This window comes from Hypomesus transpacificus, chromosome 11, assembly GCF_021917145.1.
Source record: "Hypomesus transpacificus isolate Combined female chromosome 11, fHypTra1, whole genome shotgun sequence".
Lineage (NCBI taxonomy): Eukaryota > Metazoa > Chordata > Actinopteri > Osmeriformes > Osmeridae > Hypomesus > Hypomesus transpacificus.
Window position 1 is genome coordinate 5,376,286 of NC_061070.1, and position 26,821 is coordinate 5,403,106.

Genomic DNA, 26,821 nt, shown 5'->3' on the forward strand with positions numbered 1-26,821 from the left:
TTTTTAACGGCCGCCATCTTTAGGACCGATTTGCAGCCTCTTCTCGGGTCTCCTCCTAGTGAAAATGAATGATGTCGCACACGAAAGTAGCACACCTTACCACCGACGAAAAGCAATGGTATTTAAAGAAAATAGAAACTTCAGGCTCTGATCCTTATTTACTGTCAAGTGAACTGCTTACTCCACTAAAGTGTAGTAAAAACCTGTAAAATTTTATGTTTGCTGATATCTACATTGACCTTGTCCACAATCCCTCTTCATACACAGGGGAAGCCCTTAAGGCATTTAAAAGCACTGAAGCATACCTCAGGATGGGTTATGGATGCCAAAATGTATCATCTGGAGATGAAGAAAATGTTCTTGATCACAGGAAGGTTAAATGTCTGTTAATCAAGCGATATTAACATTACACAAATAGCATTTATCACTGAACTGAATTGCCATCCGATTCTGTTCTTTGTGACTGTAATATCAGTCACATCAGGACACCAAATGAAAAGTAGTTTAGCATACTAACGCCACTCCAACAAGTAGCAACATAACATAGTGAGTGAGTCGGTCAGAAGGATGGCGGCGCAAAGCTATAGTGACGTCATGTGACCCAAATGAATAGCGGGCCGAACAGACATAATGAACGATATTATTTATGTCAGTGCAATACAGAAAATCCAATACTATTTTACTGATGAAATGCTAAGAAAAATACAATATTTAAAGTGCATGGTTTATTTCGGTAGGTGTAACTGGAAAGTTGTTAGCTACAATTGTTGCTGTATAGAAAGGCTCTGGACTACACAAATAAAGTCACAATGGTTTAGCCTAGAAAGACAACAGGAATTGCTTTAGGCATCATTACTTGCTGGACAACCTTTCAATTGGCAATTCACAAATATGTTTTTTAGGTACCCTATAGCTATACTGTTATCTAGAAGCACATTCGCTTTTATTACCGATATGGCCAGGTTTGCAGTGCTGACGGCTGTGTAACCAGGTGGAAAATGAAGCACCGTTTAAATTGTTAGACCACCTATCAAAGGCTTAAATGATAACGATTCAAGTTACGCTGGCCCTTTATGAGACAGGGATCGTCTGGGATTTTGCCTCGTCGGATATTTGTGTTTCTCTGGGTCTTTCACAAACTAGTTATTACGCCCTTACAAGTTATAAGGGGTATCTCCCTTTACGTTCCACCTTCTTGTGCAAGCTCTGACTGTAGAGAGAACTGTCATTGGTCAACCGCCTTCTTAGCAGGGCTCCAGACTAACTTTTAACCTTGGTTGCACTGGTGCGCCTAACTTTTTTATGTAGGTGCACCAGCACGAAATTTAGGTGCACCCAAATTTTTTCTTGCGTCGCCACAATTTCAAGGTCACCTTTTTATCACGCTTTTTATCACACACACATTCATATATATTATGTAAATGATCGCAAACAAGAATAAGGTGTAGGTTAATATTTTTTTTATTTGAAGCACAATTATACTGTATATAAAAATATTAATATTTTAAGTGCTTCACTGAGCTGCCAAACTATAACATTTTAAGAAAAATAAAACATTTCAAAATAGAAAGTGCTACTGTTTAAAAGTGCTTCCCTGAACTGAGACCTAACATTTAATGGCTCAAAGTCTTATAGCGGGCTGTACCCCTTGCTGTCGCTTCTGATGGCCAACACCTGTAATTTGGCCTTTTTGCCCTTTGGCCTTGGCTAACCAGCTTGCCACACTCTCCCTTGCATGAAAATCCCAGCTTCATGGGTTAGCTCCATGGCCCAGCTCCGTAACCAGTGACGGGCAATAAATGTTTTCAAGGGGCCACATAAGAAACCTGAAATGTGTTGGAGGGCCGCATCAATGATAACTTGAACTTAATTCTGCTCACTATTCATTTTCTACCAAAAGCAGTAAAGTATATATTTTGATTAGCTGCTACTGGTTATCAGAAGAATAAGGATATTCTGTAAATATTTATATAAATATTTTAAATTTAGGTGTAGGTCAAATAGGAAAAGACTATAAAAGTAACACAAAAAAAAAAAACAGGGTTTCATTTTATTTGTAACTAGTTAATCTTCACAAACACTGAAAAGTAGTTTTGCAGTTTTTTAAAGATCTGTTCTCCACAAACTAAGAACACAGCTTTGACTAAAAACTCTACATTCTGTATCAACCTTTCGTTTTTTATTTGAGGGCTAACCAACAGCTAAGTCTCCTGTCGGTTAAGTTCTGCAAGCGCACGTATGTAAATCGCCTGATCACTGTAGTCTTTCAGAACTACAGGTCAACACATTTATTTATTTAACATTTTTTATTTACCTCACGCGGGCCCGATTGTGACAGCTCGTAGGCCGGTTGTAGCCCGCGGGCCGTACAATGCCCAGGTCTGCCGTAACTGATTTTCTGGTGCTCAGGTAGTAATTTCAATTGCACAGCACGGAGCAGAGTCATAGAGTTAATATAACTAGAGTAAGCTACTTTTGTCTTCCAAGAAAACCCCATTCATTTCTATGAAAAGTGCTCAGTGGCGCAGTGAGGCAAGCGAGAGTGCGAGACTGGACGCGGCCATCTTTCCACTTCCGTGTCTTCCGGTCTAGCTTTAAACAGTGGCTCTTTTTTTCCCTAGCTCCGAGACCTCGTGCACGCTTGCAACTAGCTGTACACGTCATACTTTGCGACACCCAGTCGCGAGCATAGATTTATATGGTTACGAGCGCGTGAGCGAAGACATCGATAAGAATCAGACACATGATGTAGTCCGATAAGAATCAGACATATGATGCAAACTTAACGGAAATGTATTCTGTCACTGTATAGCCTAGTATTCCTTTCACTTGTTTTTTAGAAATAGGCTATAGGGCTAAATATAGGGCTATTCTAGATGGAACTCATCACATATGTTGCTTTTTTTCTTCGTGATATGAGTATGATTTCCAACGCATTGTATCGGATGAAAAACTGTTAACATGAACAGCTCCGTCGTTGTTCTCGCCAGGCAAAGAAACCTTAATAGTTATTTTGGTAACCGAAATCTTCCATAATGCAGACTTACCATAGCTTACTGTCAACTTTATATTCAAACGAAATGCCACTATATTCACACTGCCTTCAATTTAACATCAGTGTAGAAATATGGCCTGTATTTTATATGTTCATCCTACAAAACCAAACGCCTATTAATGGATATAACGTGATCTAACAAGACTTGGTAATAATGTAATAAAAAAAAGCTTGAGAACTGTGTCTAAAATATACTTTATTGAACATTTGCCTTTGAAAGGGGAATATTCGCAGAACCATATAGGCTACAAGACGTTTCCATCAGATGTAAGTGGGGGTGAAACATAGAGTCACTGAGGACCTTCATTGTCCCACAAAAGCAGTCTGGCTTGATGACACGATCAAAAAAAGAATAATGGGTGTGTTTAACAAAAGCTTTTGAAGGCAAGACTAATATTATTTAAATATAGGCCTATATCATTTCCTATTGTCGTTACAGGTTAAAGTATTAATCTTCGTCTTTCCTCCAGATAGACGTCAACAATCTATGCTCGCGCTTAACATAATATATTTGCCATCATGTCATGAACGTTTTTAAGAAAAATCTTATCTGTTTTAAAATAACGGGAATAAACTTTATTAACAACATTTCATGTATGTGTGACAACCATTTGCTAAACTTGCTACAACAGGGCAGGCAACTCAAGCCAGTTCTCCCTGTGCTCATTCAATATAAGTCTATGGCTCATTCAGCTCCATGTAAATCGGCTATCGGCCAATGTGAACTTGTTAGTATCCGCAAGCACATTTGCAGGCAACTTTTGTTGACGTGAGCAAATAAATGGGGTGCTAGTTTACCCATTTCGGATTGGTTTCAAATTTAGCCATAATCTGGAAAATGTATTCTATGAAAAAGCTAGTAGTATGAGCCAGGTTCGAGAATCGAACAAAAATTATTAGGGGAGATAGTTTTGTAAATGTTGACTGGAGTTAATAGAAAAAAAACAACCAGAAGAGTCGGAAACCTAACAGTAAATGCAATACCACCTACATCCACCGGGGCCGTTGCTTCAAGCCGAGGGGCGAGGGGTTGAGCAGAGTATGCAAACAGAATCTGGGGACTTCAGTAAAGCAGAAGTTCGGTTAATTGCATCATCGGACGGAGAACGGTGTTGGACACTAGCTGAGAGCACGAGAGAGAGTTGCTGGAGGAGCCATGAGTTTCATTCAGAACACTGTTGTTTTTTGGCGTTATTCTAACTGTAGACTTTGAGAGTCCTGCTGTTTTTCTGTGTTATCCATGAATGGTGTCGGAGCGAGTGATATTGATTTCTTTACGCTAATCATTTGAGTGGTTAGTGAGCAAGAATGCGACTGTGATCTGAACAATCGGTTTTGAAGGAGACTGACGATCGCCTACGGTCAAGATTTGTTTTTGAGAGACATTTTTCCATTCAGTCTATGCGTGCGAGTTGAGCTGAGCCATTTTGTTTCGGGAAGTTTCCTGAGTTTTTCTGGGCCTCACTTAAACTATACTATTTTTTTTTTTTATTACCCTGCCATCTTTACGACATCTCGCTGCCCTGTTTCAGCTGTTTATGTAGTCATCACAAGTCATCAGAAATCATCACAAGTCATCGCATCAAAGTTGTTGTTGCCACAGACTGGTACAACAGTTCGACACACACACACACACACACTTCACTGATACAGATTGAACGGAACTGAGTGTTTGAATGTACTGAGGGTTTCAACTGTCAATTAGAACAGTGTTCGTGATAAGTGAATTCAAGGTTATCTATTGGAAATTAGTTACAGTTTTTTACAATCACTTTAACACAAATTTCAGAACCTTGACGTCCTTTTTCAAAACTGTGAACCATTTTGAAGGTTTTACAAGAGATCCCGATTAACTTATTTTATTTTTTAACTTTTTGTTTTTTTATTCTATAAAAATATCTTTCCAAGAGAAATACAGTTTCCTAAGCAGAGTTGGGAAACGTTACTTTTTAAAGTAACTAATTACAGTTACATTTCTTGTAAAGTAACTAGTTACGTTACTTAGTTACTTGCTGTGGAGAGTAAGGCGTTAAGTTACTTTAGCGTTACATTACGAAAAGTATTTTATTTCTAAGACAATTCACCTTGGTCACTCTTTAAACAAAAAAATATGTATTTATTGGGATTTTCAGATTATTATACAGCATAATATACTTTATAGCATAAATAGTGTAGACAAGATCAACATTACATAGACATAACATATAATAACATACATGTTATGTTAGTGAATGAATGCTGCCCCCTAGAGTCTAGGAGGTTGGGAGTTGTACGAAGGACGGATGAACACGTTTCAGTAAAGCTCCAGTCATCTGTACCAACCCGGCGTTGTGTCTCATTCTACTTTAGTTATAGGGTCTACACCTAATAACATAACAATACATACCAACGCTAGCTCACTATCAAACAGCAAACAAAGATGAGACAAACGTGTTACCGTCAGAGTCCACATTATCAGTCTCCCGCAACTGACTCGGTTTCTTCATGTATCTCAGCATCAGGAACCTTTGAGACAACATAGTCCATTGCCAGCTGCGGATCGCAGAACACATGCTCCTTTTCCCCAGGCAGAGTGATGCGAAACTTTGCAGGCAAACAAAATCCAAAGCGAGCCCCTTTGATAGCACGTAACCGCTTCCTCACATCCCCGAAAACAGCCCTCCTTTTTGCTTCGGCAGCAGTCAGGTCGGAAAAGATGTAGACGGGTCGGTTGTTGAAGTAGAGAGACCTCAGTTGGCGAGCCTGGCGCAGAATGAGGTTGCGGACCTGAAAGTAATGCACTCTGATGACAAAGGCTCTCGGAGGTTGGCTAGGCTTTGGTTTGGCTTGCAAAGTTCTATGAGCCCTGTCAAGTAAGGGTTTGTCGCTCAATTTAAGCACATCTTGAAGGACATTGGAGACTAATTCAGTCGCCGACACCCCTTCCATGTCCTCTGGAATGCCCACGAGCCTGATGTTATTCCTCCGGGATCTATTTTCAAGGTCTTCGCACTTAAACTGTAACTCCTTGACTTGGTTTTGGAGTGTCGTTACCGTTGCCTCGAGAGCAGACACAGAGTCGCTAGTAGTGGTAGCTGAGGTCTCCAGATCTGTAAGACGGCTCTCTTGCTCCTCTACCGTTTTCTGCTAATTGGTTACAGAGGTCAATTCCTCTCTGACAGCAGCAATGTCAGCCTGTACTCCGCCAACGGCCAGATATATTCTGGAGCAAATGTCAATTTTCAGGGAGTCCAGCGCTTTGGTTAGCATGCCAGCCGTTAGCCTATCACCATCACTGCCTTCAGTGGATTCCTCCGGCAAACTAGCAGTAGCACCACGAGCCCCTGCTTTGTTGAACGACGATTTAGCAGGAGGTGGCTTCATAATTTTACATTTATAATCGGTCAGCAAACGCCCAAGTACTTTAGATGACTAAATCTATCGACGTCTGAGGTAAAAAGTCAATATTATCTGTTTAAATTCAAAACGAGAAAAGTTGCTTCTAGAGCTTGCCAAAAAATCACCTACATTGCTCAAACGCAACAGCACCCCCCCACCTTGGTCACTCTTACGGTGCGTTCACACTGCAGCGGGGCGGGCAGAGCGGGGCGTCGGCTTCCAATTCATTTTCAATGAAACCAGGCATTGACGCCCGCGTAAGGCATTGTGGGAAGGCGAGCGGGGCGTCGACACTCGCGTAGGGCATTGTGGGAAGGCGAGCGGGGCAGCGAAAGTTGGATTTTCTCAACTTTATGTAAATGAGGAGCGTGAAAACGCCAGCGATGGCCAATCGGGTTGGTTTCTTGTTTCTTGTAACGTAGCAACTGTTGCTCATGGTAAACATTTCTAGGTTTGACAATTTTAAGATGGAAGAGCAACTCATCGTATGTGTGTCTTCATACCCAGTATTGTATGATACGTCTATGTTCGATAACAGAGACGTAAACAAAAAAAATGATGCCTGGCGCAGGGTTGCTGAGGTTGTCGGCGTCCCTGGTGTGTTGTATTTTGTACTTAAATTCTGTTTCTTCACATTACGTAACTTTCTTCTGTGCTAGCTGCATAGTCTAGCTAGCTCACCCGGCACACGATTGACATTCAACGCTGAAATGCTGTCTGGCAGCCACTCGCTATCCATACAGTGAATGTGTAGTGTTAAGTCATAATCTAGCGATTGATTTGCAGAGATTTCGAGTAATATAATAAAAGGTTACACATGTCAACGTTTATGTCTGATGCATTTTTTTTTCCAGCCGGAACAAGACCAGTTCCATAGAGTGCGGGTGGCATTTAATCTTTCACTCGGCCTAAAAAAAGTGTGGAAAAAGATAACCTATTGTGTGCTGTAGATAAGATCATGTCAGATCTAGAAAGCGGGTAGGATTTGTGCTTAATGTGTGTAAAAGTTGTGTTTTGTCTGCACATTTGCCATGACATTATACGAACTACAACAGTGATTTAAGAGAACTACAGCTCTGAATGAATCTGTGTGACACGCCCCGAGCGTGGTGCACTGTGGGAAGGCCAGCGGTGCAGAGCGGTAAAAAACGCTGCTGTGTGAACACACCGTTATGCCCAGAAGGCACATTTAATGGGTTGACCTCAGCAATAGCACATATTTTACTGAATGGTCAGTGTCACTCGCATATAACATGATCAATCCTCACTATACAGCAATACGGATCAAGGGAATAATCCACCATAATTAAAAGCAATATTTGCATGAAGATCTTGAAACAAGAAACTCTTTAATCAATAAGTAATTTTGTAAAATGCCAGGCAGAAGTCTAGTAGTTAGCTATCTCTACAATTTACCGGGGCTAGGTATGAATCTAGGAGCAAAACGAAGCTCCGAAAGTTATAGCTTGGTATATGGTAGCAAAATGGTGTTCACTTCACTTATATACTGACATAATCCTAAAACAGCTGCAACGATACAGCAACACATCACACAAGTTTGAGTTCAAATACATTATTTAATGTGACATTACGTAGGCCTACTGTACATGCAAGTCTTTGACTATTTAGCTGGTCGGCTCCATGACGCCGGGTAAGTTGGGCTCATGAGACTGCTCACCAAATGAAGGGGAACTCACTTGTTTAGCATTTTCGTAGGTACCTAGGTTAGCGAAAAGTACCCTCAACTTTCCTAGACTTTTAGCTACATGCTGAGGGCTCGCGACCAAAAGACTAACTTGAGTAACTCACTTTTAAAAGTAACGTCACTTTTTTAACAAGGAACTAGTAACGGATTCATTCAATTAAATAAGTAACGCTATAAGTTAATCGTTACCTAACAAAAGTAGTCTGACTACTGTAATGCGTTACCCAACACTGTTCCTAAGGGAAGAAAAATAAATTACTTATTGTTAAAATTAAGACATCTGACATTATCTTTAAACTTACCTTGGGGTAGGGGCGTCTCACTGGCACTATTAGGATTAGGTGGGTGGGGATGTGAATTTGGGTTTATTTTCCATCACATGCACTTCAGGAAGCCACCGTATCAACTAAGGGTTGAATGGTACACTGAAGTCACGGTTCAGTACGAGTTCGGTACAACGGAGGGAAAAGCAAAACAAACCAAGTTCCTCTATGAGTGAAGACTGCGCATTGAAGATGACATGTAAATTCCAATTGCTTCAGTGATTTTTTGGGCCCTATTTGTATGTGTATCTAAAGGCTGGTTAAGCACTGTAGGGAGGAGAAGTTGGACAGTTTTTTTGTCTTGTTCCAGTGATTAGCACACCTGGGTGATGGCGTCGGATATTTTTAGTCATTTAGCACACGCTCTTATCCAGATGCGTTATATGCGTTAGCATTTTAGATGTATTTCCACTCACATACCCCACAACTGCTGAACAACGCCGACAAACAGCGCTTGTGTTATCCACCACTCTACTGTGTACTACTGTGACTGACTGGGAAACCTAAGTTTTCCCAAACTTGCGATCTTAAAGAGGCCGGCGGGTCCTCTATCTCTCGCCACCACTCGTCATACTCGTCCTTAGTGCTGCCAAAGAGTATAGAAGAGGCAACACTGATGCTTGTATGAAAAGTGCGACATAAATAAAGTCTTACTTACTTACTTACTTGTTTGGTAACAGTCACTAGGGGACGCTTCGGTAGCGCCGCCATTGTGGAGTGAAAATTCAAACTGGAGTTACTGGACAACACACAGATAGTTAGCTACATACTAGCTAGTTATAGGTAACAGATCATTTTATACATACTTTTTGCATTGACGTTAGCTAGCTAGTGTCGGCAACTGTGTACCTAGCAAGCATTAGCAGCATTTGTATCGGTTAAATGTACGTAGTTAAATATCAGCTAATGTTCAACTGTAAAGTATAGCTAGCTCTACACCTTTTAAAAGATCCCTTGGTAAATCAGCCCTTGCAGGGTAGAAAGGGAATAAAAAATAAATACAAGTTAACACCAACATTTAGTGGCAAAATCCATTGTTAAGTCAAAAAATTATTTTAGATATGGTATTTTATATATATTTTTAGGTTTTAATGTACTCAATTTTTGATATTAGTAGATACAAGATTATAGCCAAATGTATGGGCATGGCTGTGAGCAAAACAACTATGCAGTTTGCATACCGGTCCAACAGGTCTGCAGACGATGCCATCGCTCTGACTATGCACACCGCTCTCTCCCACCTGGCCAAGGGAAATACATATGTTAGGATGCTGTTCATTGACTACAGCTCTGCATTCAACACCATCGTCCCCTCCAGACTGGTCTCCAAGCTTGTGGACCTGGGACTAAGCACCTCCCTCTGCAAGTGGATCTTCCACTTCCTGACGGGGAGGCCACAGGTGGTGAGAATCTGTGACCGCACCTCATCCGTACTGATCACCAACACAGGCACCCCCCAGGGCTGTGTGCTCAGCCCTCTCCTGTTCTCCTTGTTCACTCACGACTGTGTGGCAACGCACAGCTCCAACCTCCTTGTTAAGCTTGCTGACAACACAACCATCGTGGGCCTCATCTCTGACAGTGACGAGTCAGCCTACAGAGAGGAGGTTGACACCCTGACATCATGGAGTCAGGACAATAACCTCTCTCTTAACATCAGCAAGACCAAGGAGATGACTGTGGACTATAGGAGGCGGCAGGAGGAGGAGCATGCACCCCTACTCATCAATGGATCAGAAGTGGAGAAGGTCAGCTGCTTCAAGTTCCTCAGGGTGAACATCAGCAATGACCTCACCTGGTCTGTTCACACGGAGAAGGTGGTCAAAGCGGCCCGTTAGCGCCTCTTCTTCCTGAGGAGACTGAAGAAGTTTGGTATTGACTCAGTCATCCTCACTAACTTTTACAGATGCACTAAAGAGAGCATTCTGACTGGTTGTATTACAGTGTGGTATGGGAGCTGCACAGACAGGGACCGCAAGGCTCTACGAAGTGTGGTCCGTTCTGCTGAGTTCATCATCGGCAGGAAGCTTCCAGCCCTACAGGACACCTACCACACACGTTGCCTAAGGAAAGCCGGCAGGATTCAAAGAGACTGTTCCCACCCATCCTTCAGGCTCTTTACCCCGTTGCCTTCTGGAAGGCGTTACCGCAGTATCCGGTCGCGCACACGCAGACTGGACAACAGTTTCTACTGATGAAGAAAGTGTTTTGTCCGTCTCTTCATAAACGGAGTGACTAAGTTCAGTTGAGTTCTGGATTTAAATAAGTATTTATCAATCTGCAGATTGGGAGACAAAACCAGACCTCTGACAATAAATGACAACACAACACCAGGCTTAGGTCTCAATGATGTCTCTCTCCGCCCTGAAGGCCGGAGGACCATCTTTTATAGGGCACAAGAATGTAAACATAGATAGTAACAGTCAGGCAGTAATGACGTTACAACAGTCTCAGAGAAAGAGATTCACTGCTCCCAACATATGACAACTCTCAGACTAGAGTTCATTGGTGGAGCTCTCCTTGTAATCATGACAAAGGACGTTTAACCAGTACTTTCTCCTGATCCTGAACATCTATTAACCCTGGCACATAGACACAATCTACTCTTATTAATAGCAAGCTTACATGAGAACATACTAACTAGTATGTAATGACTAGTTATATTGATTAGTGAATAATGTAAGCACACAGGAAATCGCAATTTCTTCCACACTACCCAAGGGCCATCAGGCTTCTGAATGGACACTGATATGGACATTGATTTACTCCACACTAGTCACTTATACACTGTCGCTTTCAGCTACTGGTTGCACTATCAGTAACATTGCACTACTGTACCTCACTGTACCTCGCCACCAGGCTACTGTATGGTCATTGACTTAGTCACTGATCTGCAAATTTGCAATTTATTGTTATCTGTAATTTAGGAAGTTTTAATATTAGGGTTAGTATAGTCGATTATTTATTGCTATCTGTATATTTAGGAAGTTTCACTTATTTAAGCTCAGCATAGATGTCATTTATGTTCCGTGTACTTAAATGTTATGTTATGCCAGGTGCTTGCGTTGTCTTGTCTTAAGAATTTCAGTGCCCAGTCTAACCTTGTGTTGTTCAGTGTACCTGACAAATAAAAGACTTGAAGACTTAACTGCTGAAGTGCTTCTAAATGTAATGTAAAGCTTTTGAAACAACGCAGCAATCAAATTATTTAAAAGATGCGTCTTTCTAATTGCCATTATATAGGAGGGAAATACTCCTTTTACTTTTACTAGTGCACAACATCTTGTAAGTTTTAACACGTTGCATAAAGCTTGTACCCAAGACCCTCGATGAAAAAGTTGTCACAATGTATTATTACAGCACAATTTGTCACTCATACATTTGCAGTTTATGGCTAACCTGATGTAAAAACTAGAGCCTCAAGTAGATAAACAAGAAGCTAACGTTCTACTGCTAACAAGGCTAGCTGGTCGGTTTTGCGGGGAAATCTCAAAATACATGTACTGACAGTAAAATTAATCACACGACTGAATTCTAGAGGACCTAAGCTTTCAAACAAAGTATAGCAAATGCATATGCCCTGCAGTGAAATCGTTAAAACATCTTATGTTTGCTGCTTATCGAAGCACAGCAGAGCACAGGGCAACGATCTGACCGACAAACTAATTATATAAACACTTTTAGTATATAAACACAGGCCCGTTTTCAAGCCATCCAGTGAAAGGGTTTATTGTTGACTTGTTGAAGCACACGAACAGAGACATATTTTAACAGCGGGACTTCTCGTTTCAGTTCTCCATTGAATTGAATGATATTCCCGGTAAAGCGGAAGTGTTAATACAATGGAAGTGCAAAAATATGAAAAAAGTGGGCGGGGAGAAATAAGGTGAATATAAAAAAAATCCACTTGTCCCGGACAGGCTAACGTCGAGCCCTGTACATGGCTAGACTCTTGATACAGATCAGAATCCATCATATCTTGGACACCCAAAATCAGTGAATCTTACAGCCAATTTAGTGCAATAGAAAATGCGCTTCAAAGCTTTTTTTGAAAAAAAGGTGGAAGACTTGTCTGTAAATCTGTGACATAAACTGTTAACCTTTTAGGAATCCTGTTAAATATCCTTAAAAATGCCTAAACAGCATGCCCAAAGTAAATCGAAAGCTACTCTTGAACCATTTGGAGTACATGCATGTAAATGGTCTCTTTTGAAAGCTGACATTCTGAAGTTATTTCCCCTGTTGTCATGACCCCTGTCAGTCCTACTGGTGTTAAGTAATAGAAGCTTGAACACAAGGAGGCCTGAAGAGGCCTAGAGGTGGTAGGTATTAGCTGGAAGACAGAATTGAACCACTGGTTGAAGCCTTACCCAATTCCAACCAAAAGTCAAACATAATACCACAATATATTCATATTTGACACATGTTTTTATAAGAGTACAAGCAGGCGTTTTCTAAAAGGGCCTTTTGGAGACTCCAGAATGACCCTTTGTAACCAACGTCAAATTCTTAGTGTAAAAACGTATTATTTTTCATAATTGTTATCTCTAATGAAAGGTGGTACTTAGAACTATCATATATAATAGCTAAATTACATTTAAATTTAGTCATTTAGCAGACGCTCTTATCCAGAGCGACTTACAGTAAGTACAGGGACATTCCCCTGAGGCAAGTAGGGTGAAGTGCCTTGCCCAAGGACACAACGTCATTTTGCATGGCCGGGAATCGAACTGGCATCCTTCAGATTACTAGCCCGATTCCATAACCGCTCAGCCACCTGACTCCCCCCCCCCCCCTCCCCTTCTCGGCTGAGAAGCTCTGCATATGTTCCAAACAACCTAAAGCAATAAAGAGCAAACCCTTTGTATACGAACTCCTCGACTCCGAGCCTATTATTCTTAAAGCATTGAGAATCACTTTCGAAGCCTCCAACAGCATTCATTGGCATATTAAACCGTTTATTTACATTATCCTTATCATTGAGATATTTAATTAGCATATTTCTGTGCAGTTCAGAGTAAGTTTGGTCTACCCTCTGACACAGGCTTCACATTTATGATGACACTGAAACTGAGGTAGAGGAGGATGTCTTGGAAGAACTACTGAACGAAAAACCAAACCTGATGCTAACGGTTAAAGACCAAAGGTGAAGGTATGCTGTCATGCACTGGCCTTGTTGGTATAGTTGTGTGGATGCCCCCTCTAATCAGCCCTTACAGCTTCAGATACATGGTGGAGCTCCTGCACAGATACTGTGTCGCTATCGAGCCACTCAAGTGATCAAGATAGAACACTTAGTCGCCCAGAATGTCCTCACAAGAGACCCAGGACATCAGATGAATCAGCGTCTGAGGCAAAAGCGGTAACCTTTACTTTTTTCTATTAAGCTTACCAGGGTTTTTCCCTGGCAAAAAAAGTTCATCACGCGTGCAATGCATGTCAGCGGATATGTTCTCAATAGTATGTTTCAAGTAGGCTACAAACAAACCCTTGTTCTGTTTTGATCAATAATAATCAAGTTGATAAGCGTGTCTTCTTGTCTGATCAATACGCAACTGTGAGGTGCGCGAATGGACAGAGTGGCCACTAAACTGTCGTTCCGCTGCGAGGGCCAGCCTGACGTGCACGAATAGTACACCTGTAGCCTACAAATGCAACTTACATTTCCACTCAAAATGCTGACAAAAGTTTGATTTACGATTTCAAACGCAGCCTCCATTGGTATTCTTAACCTGGAATGATAATATATGGTGCAGTGTTTCCTCTATGGCAACATTTCTGCCGCCACGGTATTAGAAATCAGGCTGTACAAAAGTTTAGTCTTTATTATGCTGAAGTAGTTTTAATTAATAAAAAGTGGGTTTATTGTTAATATTTGCTACAGAATGCTTAGCCCATCAAGATCAAATGAAGCAGGCAGTGTACATGCTTTAGAGTGGCTTACCTTAATCGATAGGCTAGGCTACTGACCATTTACAATAAGTTGTTACGTCAATTATTAATTGGCAGCATTTATACCATTTAGAACATACTTTATAACTTTATTGCTTTAGGGGAAATCGGATGAAAATATGTGTGTGTGTGTGTGTGTGTGTGGGGGGGGGGGGGGGTGCAAAACACTTGGGAATAAATACATTGATTAGAAAAAAGAATATATATATATATACACAGTGGGGCAAAAAAGTATTTAGTCAGCCACCAATTGTGCAAGTTCTCCCACTTAAAAAGATGAGAGAGGCCTGTAATTTTCATAATAGGTATACCTCAACTACTAGACAAAATGAGAAAAAAAAATCCAGAAAATCACATTTTTCCGCCACTCCAGGACCTTGAAATGCTTCTTACGAAGCCACTCCTTCGTTGCCCGGGCGGTGTGTTTGGGATTATTGTCATGCTGAAAGACCCAGCCACGTTTCATCTTCAAATGCCCTTGCTGGGCCGCTCAGAATGCATTTTCGTTTTCGAATTATGGGCAGTTCTTTGCGGGCAGAACATGAAAATGAAAATGCAATGTCCGCTCTGTTTTTTTTTTTGATTATGGCATAACATGTGCAGTCTTGAGGAAGAAAATGCTAATGCAAATAGGATGATTGATTACTAATTTTATTTATGAGTCAAATAATGCAGCCACATTCTTAAAATGAAAATGCATTTCTGGAAATGCATTTGAATTTGAATTGTGGTCACGATTTTGCAGCCACGTTCTGAAAATGAAAATGCATTTCTGGTAATGCATTTGAATTTGAATTGTGGTCACGATTTTGCAGCCACGTTCTTAAAATGAAAATGCATTCCTGGAAATGCATTTTCATTTTCAAATTTTACATTTCAAATTGAATTTTGGTATCTATTTGCTGGGGCATATTTTGAAAATTTAATTTCAAATGTCTTTTTCGTTTTCATTTTAATTAAGTGAAAGAATGAGCAGTCTTAAGGAAGAAAATTAAAATGCAAATAGGATGATTGATTACTAATTTCATTTATGAGTCAAAAAATGCAGCCACATTCTTAAAATGAAAATGCATTTCTGGAAATGCATTTTCATTTGAATTTTGGTCACGATTTGCTTCCATAAAGTGGTACATCATCAAAGTTCATCTTTGTTGCCGGAAAACAAAAACATCCAAGATGGCCGCAAGTAAATACGCGACGAAAGACAGACGAATGTCGGATGTTTTAGATGCATATTTGTGAATGTATATCTATTAAGTGTTATCTATGGTTGGTTATACAATATTAAAACATGTTGAAAGGGATAGCCAAGTCAAGGAATACGGATAATATTATGGTTTACTAGATGGTGTGAGTAAAAGCGTGAGTTATTTTTGGTTAGCTGTTAGCTGTTAGCCAACATTAGCTAAACTACATTGTCTGAACGTATACACATGGATATAAAAGGTCAACTTTCTCAAAATATACAGTTAATTGAGTCTTATGTTCATAATATACACGTAGGCTAATGTTGAACTCTCTATTATTACGTTTTTAAGCAAAACTGGACGTTCTAAGGACACGTTCCAATCACACCTGTGTGATCGTATGCTCCTGTAACCAGCCAGAACTGATCACACAGGTGTGATCGTACGCGTCAAAAATTAAGCAATAAGCCCCAAGAGGCCGTGGTTTACGCTGATTTTAGAACAGGTAAGGGGAGTTGTTAGGCACGACGCAAATTATCAAATTATGCGCACTCGAACCAAATATTTAATTAAGCAATAAGCCCGTCGCGTTTTGCATAACAACTCCCCTTACCTGTTCTAAAATCAGCCAAAACACGGCTGCAAGGTTGCGGGCCTTATTGCTTTTCTAAAACTGTTACTACAAATATTTGATATGGTTTCATCAATAAAAACAATTAGAAACAAAATAGTTTAATAATAAACCGTCATTCTTCCGCTACTACAAAGTATAGTTCCTATATAAATCGTTGCCACGCAACAGCCAGATGGACATCTTTGCCGTCTTTTTCCATTTGAAATATTCGATGCGCAGTAATATGGAGTGTTAAAGAATGTTATGAGGTTGATGATTTTACAACGGCATGGAACGCGATATAGCCAATCACAATGAAGGATGGGAACAACCAGTTTTAGAACATAAATTAGACCATCATATTCAATTTTATCTTATTTCTCTGTGGTTAATAATTGTTATTATTGCATTCATTTTTTTAACTTTTTTTCAACTGCACACTCAACTTTCCCCAAATAGAGGATTGGTTGTCAACCACAAGATGACAGTTACTTATGAGGATGGGGGGGAAATCATTCACTGTCTGCACTCTGTCTAACGTTAGCCAAGTTAGCTAAGCTAACTTGAAAGCAAGCCTTTGTGACTAACGCACTATCACCCTTACAAAAAAAAGTATACTTTAAGTTTATTTTGTAAGTATACTTAGTATAAAAAGTATACTATTATCATGTTACTTAAAGTATACTAGCAGTGTACTTATTTATATACTATTTTTGTAAAGTAAACTGAATTGGCCCACTTTTTAGGTCATTTAGTACACTTTAAAGTACACTTATAGTGTATTTTAAGGTTTACTTTTGAATACTGTAAAGTAACCTGTGTAGTGCACTTTCAGTTCATCAAGAATACTTCCTAAAGTACTTCAAAGTATACTTTGGAATACTCTTAAGTAACCTGTGTAGTGCACTTTCAGTTCATAAAGTATAATTCCTAAAGTACTTAAAAGTATACTTTGGAATACTCTAAAGTAACCTGTGTAGTGCACTTTCAGTTCATGAAGTATACTTCCTAAAGAGCCTCAAAGTATACTTTGCAATACTTTCAAGTGCACTTTCAATTAATGTAAGTACCTCAAGAAGTAAACTTAATAAATATAATTTTACTATGACTTCCTAATAAATACATTTTTTTAGGGAACCCTCAGACGCCTCAGATCTTGCATCACATGGCGAGAACGAGGGCCCTCACAAAGTCACACTGCAGATTCTGAAAGAAAGCTACTTACTGCAATGGCATCAATAATTTACGAATCCAGCTATGCTTATGAAACGTAACAGTCATTTAACTCATGGTTACAATGGTAAACCAGCACAACAATGACAATTACCACGCAACAAAACACTACATTCTAAGCAGACACATTTAAAAAACGAAATTCATGAATTTACATTTGTATAGGGATGCACGATAATATCTGCACATCATCGGTATCGGCAGATAAAAGCTTCAAAACTTAATTTTCGGCATCTGCAGATATGAAACTTTCTGCCGATGTACCTGGCCGATAAGGTGACGTGCAAATTATGCGCACGCGAACCAAATATTTAATTAAGCAATAAGCCCGTCGCGTTTTGCATAACAACTCCCCTTACCTGTTCTAAAATCAGCCAAAACACGGCTGCAAGGTTGCGGGCCTTATTGCTTTTCTAAAACTGTTACTACAAATATTTGATATGGTTTCATCAATAAAAACAATTAAAAACAAAATAGTTTAATAATAAACCGTCATTCTTCCGCTACTACAAAGTATAGTTCCAACATAAATCGTTGCCACGCAACAGCCAGATGGACATCTTTGCCGTCTTTTTCAATTTGAAATATTCGATGCGCAGTAATATGGAATGTTAAAGGATGTTATGAGGACAACCTGTGAGGTTATACTGGATTTTACAACAGGTGCGTTCGACATGACCCGACTTCATGCGGCGCCGCAGCCGGCTGCAGGCGGCTGACTTGAAAAAGTGTATTCTGGTTAGACTTTCTGTCCGACTTGAGACGGCGCCGAGGACACGTCACTGTGACGTCGCCATCAAAGTACCGTGAGATCGATTTGAGAACTGCCGGCTGTGTAGCCGAGCGCATTTTCTCAAGAGCAACTGCACGGGTTCAAGTGACGACACAGCAATTTCATGACTGGCCAGACTCACACACGACAACTTTGACGCGTGTTTTGGAATATTCGGACACCTTCAGTTTCGCCAACGCTCAAAAAAGTTTAATTGAATTAAAAATGTGTTGAAGAAAGGGTTTTAGTCAGCCTCTTCACTAACGGAAAGACTAAGTAAATTAAAAGACTAACTAAATTATAAATAAAGTAAAGTAAGCAAACAGCGCTTGATCGGCCATGACTGACATCAACGCAGCAAACCACGAGAAGCTGGAATGTCCGACTTCACAGAGCCGTTTTCAACTCCTCCCCGACTGCAAGCGGCTACTCTCGCCGGTCGCTTTATGCAGCCGCAGTCCATGTCGAACGCACCTATTGGCGTGGAATGCCATATAGCCAATCACAATCAAGGATGGGAACAACCAGTTTTAGAATCCATATTTTTGTATACTTAGGCTGGGTTGCACCAACAAGGATTAACTCTTAAACTGAGTTTAAACCAGGTTTGTATTTTTATCCAGTTGCACCAAACTTTAAACCTAGTTTAACCTTAGTTAACAATTAATCCTGGGTAAATCTAACCCTTTGACAATCTCAGTTTGATTTCCATTTAAATCTAGATTAAATTTAAATCTGTTGCACCAGTCATTTTAAACCTAGTCTAAACCTGGATTAGCAGTTATATTTAAACCACCCCTGGAGGAGGTTTATCTCAGTTTTATTGACAACATGGCTGCATATCTTCGCTGGATGGGGTTAGAGGAAAGAGTTCCTCGCAGGAAAATTAGAGATTTGTTAAACCCAATTGAATTCTATGACAACAGCGAGTTTTCACAGCGGTATAGATTTACAAAAGAGTCTGTCATATACCTAAATGGCAAGGTTGGACCAGCAATCAAGCATGGAAGTGAGAGGAATTTTGCTGTGCCACCGCTTCTCCAGCTCCTAGTAGCTTTGCGATTTTATGCTACAGGGTGTTTTCAGATGGTTGATGGAGATCTTTTCGGAGTTCATAAAGTGCAGAATGCTGCAAATGCAAATGCTGTCAGGAGAACACTGATTGAAAACCACTTTGCAGCATAATTAAGGTCAGTATTGGCAGTATATTGTTATATTTTGATTGATATGTGCACTTATACAATAGATTACCTTAACCCATACTTATTAACTAATATGCTTCTTGCTTTCTCATCCATACAGGGAGGAACTAATAAATAACAGCGAGACAAGAGGACTGCCAATTTGATTGAAAGAAACATTTTACTCCAATAAATACAAATACATTACACAATTTCTGTTTCAGAATTCATTCAAAAAACTTTCTAATTCTCGTGACTGGCTTAGATCCAGTAGCCTCTGCTTCTGAAGAGTTAGGACCTCTTTCTGTAGCAACAGGACATCTTTTTTAATTTTTGCATTTTCTATATCGAGCATGCATCTCTCCTTCTCTAATGTGAGAAGCTCCTGGTGAGAGCTAAGCTTAGGGTGCTTAGCAGGGGGTTTCACAGGTGATGCTGCTGCTTCCATGTTTCGATGAGGCTCCACTTGCTCCAGTACGATGATAGTGTCAACTAGACAAAACAAAAAAACATAGAAACACATTAGGAGGCTACCTACAACTGTAAATGCACAATGCACTTGAGGTCTCTTGAGGTCCAATAACATAGGAAATAACTAATTTAATAAATCACCATAGGCTACTAAAGAGAACATGGAACTGTTATTTGTGTAGTATGATGTGCGATTCTTTTTTTAAAATAAACATCTAAGGGGTATGTACAGTAATACATAGGCTCTAACAAATGCTTTGTAGGCAAAATTATAGCCTTTCGTCATTTTTGTCACGTTATTGCTGCAACCAACGGCGTTGGAGTTCGTAGTTACTTACTTGCAGCTTCTTTGGTTGACCTGTCATCCAATGCGCCGTCATCTTCGTAGGGGTTGGGGAGGGGTGAAATCTGCTGCGGGATCATATCAATTATCTTTTTTGACAGTGCATCCGTAGCATTAATTGGTGGTCCTCCGCCGGTTTGAAATTGGCTACGCCTCTCTTCCGCCGCATCTTTTTTTGTTTTGCTTTTTTTTCCAATTTTTCCAACAGGCTTTCAGTTGTGCCCTGTCCCTCGTCTGATTCCGGTAGAACCATTAAAGCGGTCAGCTAACTGGACCCAGCTCCTCTCCTTCTTCTCTAATGTACTGTTGTCAGTCCTTTTATCTTCTATTGTTACCCCAAATTCCTCCATTAACTCGGTCACCAACATCTTTTCAAATGTTGAAAAGTTTGAACCGCCGTGCCATAATGTAATAGTTAGCTAACGTTAGCTGGCTAAAGTGACAGGGTTGATTAGCTATTTTATAGCCGTAGTAGTAGGTATAAACGGTAACTAACGGTAGCTATCAGTAACAGCATTTATTCAAAAAGCAGCTAGTTTAGGAAAAAGAGCGCATGCATTCATTTAGGGCTATTTAGTTCCGTATATGTTAAACATATGTTGTGAATTTGTTTACATTTCGTCGGAATCCATCATGGCGGACATTGAACATAAACTAATCCTGTTTTAACCCTTGTTTAAACTAGTTTAGCTAATCCAGGGTTAAAATTAAGATGTGCAACACATCTCTGATTAATTATAAACCAGTTTAAACATAGATTTACTAACCCTAGATTAACTCTAAACCAGGATTCATTTAATCCTTGTTGGTGCAACCCAGCCTTATAGTATACTTTAATATACTTATTTTTTGTAAGGGCAGAGCTAGCTAACGTTAGCTTAGTAACGTTAAACTAGCTAAAGCGAACTAAATAATAAACAAATAATCATTACTAGTTATCACCGTAGGCGATGGCGTGTTGCTTGGTCGCTGGTGACGAAAGGCCACGTATTTCTTAATGTTTTCGCTCAACTAGATTCAGAAGAAACATTAGCCTGTGCCAGATTGACATCAACTTTGGCATCTCGTTGTCCACAAGTTCGACATGCTTTGTAAAAAATCGTGTCCACCCCAAGACAATCTAGCTTCCATTTTTCGATGGTCGCTGCGAGTGAATTTCATCTTTGGAACCTGAGATGGTGACGGAGACTGTGTTTACTGCGTCCTCAGTTCTCCTCACACTCGCAGTCACACAGGTCTGATTAAGAAGCGCTCCATTTTTTGGAACGTTCGGTTCTTTGCGCACACGCACATCAGTCAAGGTGAAAATCAAATGCATTAAATAGCAACTGGACCAGGTCACAAGGTTTTTCACAAGTTAATTAAATTATCATTATTATTAGAGGAAATTCTGGGGGCGTTTTTTGCCCCTCCTAGTGATATCAGGGGCAAAATGATATTTCTTGGGGGCAGTTTTGCCCTTTGCCCTCGTGTATTTCCGACGCTGGAGTGATGGCAGTGACCCAACCTAGTAGCCTGTGTGTGGGGACTTGGTCTTTGATAGCTACGAGGTAGCGCTGAAGTTAGCTTGTAAACATTGCTTTCGCTCGTGTGACGTGTAACTCGTCTGCAAATCTAACAACCACTGCCACCCCTACGTCTTCCTAGGTGGTATGTTGGCTATCACCGGTCTCGAGGTCGGCAACTGTAGGTCGGCTGGCTAGCCGGGCTAGCTAGCTGGCGAAATAATAAAAGGACGACATCAGTATGGCCATTTCAGCTAGAGCAGGGGTCACCAACACAGTGCCCGCGGGCACCAGTGCGCCCGCAAGGACCATTTGAGGCGCCCGCAGGCCTGTTCTAAAAATAGCACAACTCTCCAGTGAGCTGCGTCTAAAAAAAATCACACTTGCATTTATATGTAGGCTATATGAATATGACAAGATCTTTAAAATAAAAAATAAAAAAATATTTGTACAATTCATGGAAGTTTTGATAATTCAGTCGATTTCTGACCTATTCTAGTTCAAAGATGAGTGCGCATGACAAAGGAAGATTCAGTGTTCGCGGGGCTGAGCGTTTAGCGGGAACAGCGATGATGGGGAGCTGAATCCATGAGCTGAATGCACATTCTTACCCCAAAATCATGGCAGAAAAAAGGAAGAGAACCTATAATTTTCACAGTGAATGGGAGGAAGAATTCTTTTTTACAAGTGTGAAAGAACGCGGTTTACAACGCGGTGAAGGAGTTTTTCGTACAGAAAAAGGTGCCACTGGAAAAGCTAGTAGCGGTGACTACAGACGGGGCTCCTGCTATGATCGGCCGACATGCAGGTTTCATCGCGCACTGTAAAGGTGACCCAGACTTCCCAAAACTTCTGCATTACCACTGCATCATTCACCAGCAGGCGTTATGTGCAAAAGTGATCGGCTTTGAGCACGTGATGACTCCCGTTGTGAAAATCATCAACAGCATCCGCTCCAAAGCGAAACAGCACAGGATCTTCAAGGTGCTATTGCAGGAGATGTCAGCAGAATATGGCGACCTGCTGCTACACACAGAAATCCGATGGCTGAGCAGAGGACGAGTTTTGCTTTGTTTTTTGTCACTTTTGGGTGAAATCAAGGAGTTCATGCAGTCCAAAGGGGAAGATGTCTCGCTGCTAGAGGGCACAGAGTGGACACTTGACCTCGCATTTCTAACGGACATTACTGGGAAACTAAACCACTTGAACTGCGAGCTGCAAGGCAAAGGTAAGACTGTTGTTGACATGATAAGTGCTTTAAATGCATTTAAAGCCAAGATGAACATTTTCTCTGTGCATTTACAGAGAAGAAAAATGCTGCACTTTCCCTCTGTGCAGTCGGTGCTGAAAGACAATGCTTCTGCATCTCAGGCATTGGACAAAAATGCAGAAAAGTACTGTCAAGTCATAAACAGACTTGGACAAGAGTTTGAGGATAGGTTTTGTGACCTTGATCAGCTTGAGCCATGTGTTTCATTCATCTCCAATCCTTTCATGAACAAGGACATAACTGACATTGCTGAGCAACTAAGTGCAACGTTCAACTTGGATGCTGGACAGGTGGAGATTGAAATTGTAACATTGCAGAATGACCTGCACCTCAAAGCTCACCAAGCTGCACCAAACTTTTGGAGCCTTGTTGACACAGAAAAGTACAGTGGTGTAAGCACAGCAGCTATGAAGGTTGCCAGCCTGTTTGGTTCAACCTATCTCTGTGAATCAGCATTTTCTGACATGAACTTCATCAAGAACAAACACAGAACCCGCCTCACTGATGCACATCTGCACGACTCACTCAGAGTTGCAGTGTCAAGTTACACACCAGACTACAGCACACTGGTGAACACCATGCAATGCCAGTCTTCCCACTAACAAAGTGTCAGTTGCAAAGCTGAATCAAAAATAGGATACATTGTGTTCAATGTAATAGTGTTCATGAAATGTAACAGATATCATTTTGTAAAAATGCAGCACACTTGGTCATTAGTTCAAAATGTGATTAGATTTATTTGAAAATATGTAAGTTGATTTTTCTTAAACATTACATAATTGATTGATTTTTCTTAAACATTACATAATTGATTACTTTTTCATACAAGGTGCAATACATAGTTAATGATTTATTAAAAGAGTTTGTCACTGGCTAGTGAACATTTGAGATTTTTCCTATGAAATGTTGTGAATTTAAAATAGGAAAAATTGTGTTCCATTCAAAAGAGTATTCATGAAATGTAAAAGATTATTTTGTAAAAATGCAGCAGACTTGGTCATTAGTCAAAATGTGATTCGATTTATTTGAAAATATGTAAATTGATTTTTCTTAAACATTACATAATTGATTTATTTTTCAAACAAGGTGCTACATAGTTAAGATTTGTCAAAAGGGTTTGTCACTGGCAAGATTTTTCCTATGAAATGTTATAGTGATCCTGTAAGCAAATGTAATCAATTGCTGAGTCATTGCTTTAAGTCATTGTTGATAATTATTGTGAGAAATCATTAACATGATCAGTGTCTTCACATAGATGAATATCATTAATCATTAATAACAATACATAACTAAAGGCAAACTGAGCACATTTTTTATTTCAGAAGAGTGTATCAAACTGGGTGCCCTTCGTATGACTCAGTACCCATGAAGTAGCCCTCAGGTTCAAAAAGGTTGGTGACCCCTGAGCTAGAGCTAGCTACTGTAGAGCTAGTAGTGTTGTGCTGTATTGGCACATACCTAAACAGCCAAACCCGGTTTGTCACCGAATGGTCATTAAAACGAGTCAAGTGGTAGTGGTTTGATTTAATATTGAATAATTCCATAAATTATAATATCTGGGTTTGGGTATTGTGTACCGTATTAAATGGGTCTTGGTCTGGACACGCCTTGGTTAGTTGTAACCTTAAATTGCCAATAATGGGAGGCCATTGCCTTTCTTACCCATTCTTCAGATGAAGCACAGATCTTCCAAAAAATGAAATACATTTTTCAGCATAGACATTCACTTGTCCATGACCCAAACAAGACCGCTGATATACTACAGATCTTTCCAAGGTTTTTAAATACCAAAGGACTGGTAAAATTAGTGGTTTTCCCCTGCTATGTTTCAAATTAGCAATGCCTGAAATGTGCAATCTGAGTATTCAGGACTTTCTTTTTACATTACCTTGTTAAGATAGTTGAGTATGGAGGATTATAGGGGCCAAAACTAAATAAATAAATACTTGGATAAATAAATAATTATATAACACAAAGCTTAAATAAATGACACAAAATATATAAATGTTACATGTATTTGTGTGTATATATATATGTTTACGTTTTCATGTGTTTACATTTATTTATTTATACTTACATTTATTTATTTATACTTACATTTATCCACGGTGAAACTTGCTGCAGCAAAATAAATCTGTCGTCCCCCCGTCACCAAGTCAGGGGGCGGGTTAAAGCCTCTGATTGGTGGTTCAACTTGAATCAACTGCTTTTGACTATTCCAAGGTGGCAGCACCTTGTGCGGATTCAATTAATGAAATATTGAATGCTACAGTGGTCGAAATGTTGGCGGAAGCTGAAGAGATGGAGGCACCTGCCAGTTCACTTTTTTTTTACATCATATTGAGAGCTTCGCTGAAATTATAGGAATGATATTGGCCCTAACTGACACAGACATCAATGAAAATGTGTTCACGATCCTCAGCGAGATGATACAGCATAGGGGTGGGCATATCGATCTTAAGACCGACAGTGGCCGGGTTGGGAAACCCGGCAACTATCGATACCAACGTTGGTATCAATAGCCTGATTGATAGCGTGATAAGATCGATACTTAAGTTTCATTCCACACTGAGTACACAACTCCCTTTACTCCCTTTAGTGGTTGTGCAAACACCGTCTAAATTCGCTCAAACTCACTTTGCCCCTCCACTGCTTTTCTAAGCCCAAAGTATCGGTATTGGCAATACTGGCCCTGTATTTACTCCTTGGTATCGGATCTATACCACATCGTGCAGTGTCCGCAGTGTCGCACACCCCTAGCAGCTGTAGAGTGAGGCGATAGAGGATCCCTCTAGATTGAAGAGAGCTTGATCGACTGGTTGAGCCTGCCTGGTGTGTAATACTGTTCATTCACCAATCAGAGGCTTTGACCCGCCCCCTGACTTGGTGATGACAGATTTATTTTGCTGCAGCAAGTTTCTCCGTGGATAAATGTAAGTATAAATAGATAAATGTAAGTATAAATAAATAAATGTAAGTATAAATAAATAAATGTAAGTATAAATAAATAAATGTAAGTATAAATAAATAAATGTAAACACATGAAAACGTAAACATATATATATATACACACAAATACATGTAACATTTATATATTTTGTGTCATTTATTTAAGCTTTGTGTTATATAATTATTTATTTATCCAAGTATTTATTTAGTTTTGGCCCCTATAATCCTCCATAGTTGAGGGAGTTGGGTATTGTGGTGAGGGATTTTTAGTGTTCTAAGAAAGTTTGTCTTGTAGGTTAACCAGGATTTCAAACAGTTCTTTGATGCCGAGACAGCTTCAAAACTGCTGGAAAGGTGGGACACAACTTTCAAGCAGAAGATCATCAGTGAAGTGATCAGTGATGTCCCTCACTTCAACTCCTGCAGTGTGTTCCCTTCTTCGGTCGGCAAAAAACGAAACAGACAGTCAAGATTGCTCCAGTAAGAAATTCAAGTGTTAAACATATGTCAAGTTGGAATGTGTCAATGGGGGCCCTGTCTAAAATGCATGCACAGGTCCTAACATTCAAGTTGGAAAAGGTCTGGATGTAATTCTTAATCTATCAATTGTCATTTCAGACTGGGACAGTGATATGGCTACGCTGCTTTTGCTGATTCATCTTCTTCCACCCCAATCTAGAGTGAAGAAGGCTCTGAAGATACGTGCAGTGGATGCAACCAGCAGGATTATTAAGCATCACAAGGTATCAATTATGTGCTATAGCCTCTCCTATGGTTTAATTAGAATGCAATGTTTTTTTGCCTTCAATATGAGTGCCCTGGCCTTTACTGAGTCAAACCTGACACAATCTATTTATAAAAAATAAATACAAAATCTTTTGTTT

The 26,821-nt window shown here is 40.0% G+C and overlaps 2 protein-coding genes across 4 annotated transcripts in view; one reads left to right on the plus strand and one right to left on the minus strand.

The window, feature by feature from the left end:
- Window positions 1-26,821, minus strand: part of cdh23 (cadherin-related 23) — a 113,011-nt gene that overhangs the window by 19,899 nt on the left and 66,291 nt on the right. For 2 of the 3 annotated variants that reach the window (XM_047029620.1, XM_047029621.1), the window contains 2 exons: window positions 9,643-9,702; window positions 9,128-9,154 (listed from right to left, as the gene is read on the minus strand). In XM_047029620.1, the coding sequence (XP_046885576.1) occupies window positions 9,128-9,154; window positions 9,643-9,702 (87 nt within the window). Of the gene's footprint in view, window positions 1-9,127; window positions 9,201-9,642; window positions 9,703-26,821 lie in introns of those variants that run through there. The other variant, XM_047029622.1, reaches the window with a different exon arrangement.
- LOC124473920 (general transcription factor II-I repeat domain-containing protein 2B-like) lies at window positions 20,285-24,958 on the plus strand. The gene is made up of 2 exons (XM_047029665.1): window positions 20,285-21,200; window positions 21,257-24,958. Exon 2 carries the CDS (start codon window positions 22,508-22,510, stop codon window positions 23,588-23,590), a length of 1,083 nt encoding a protein of 360 aa, XP_046885621.1. The 5' UTR covers window positions 20,285-21,200; window positions 21,257-22,507; the 3' UTR covers window positions 23,591-24,958.

What these genes read in the sequence shown, in the direction of transcription:
- LOC124473920 (XM_047029665.1), top strand. Translation starts at nt 22,508, where the DNA reads ATGATCGGCCGACATGCAGGTTTCATCGCGCACTGTAAAGGTGACCCA.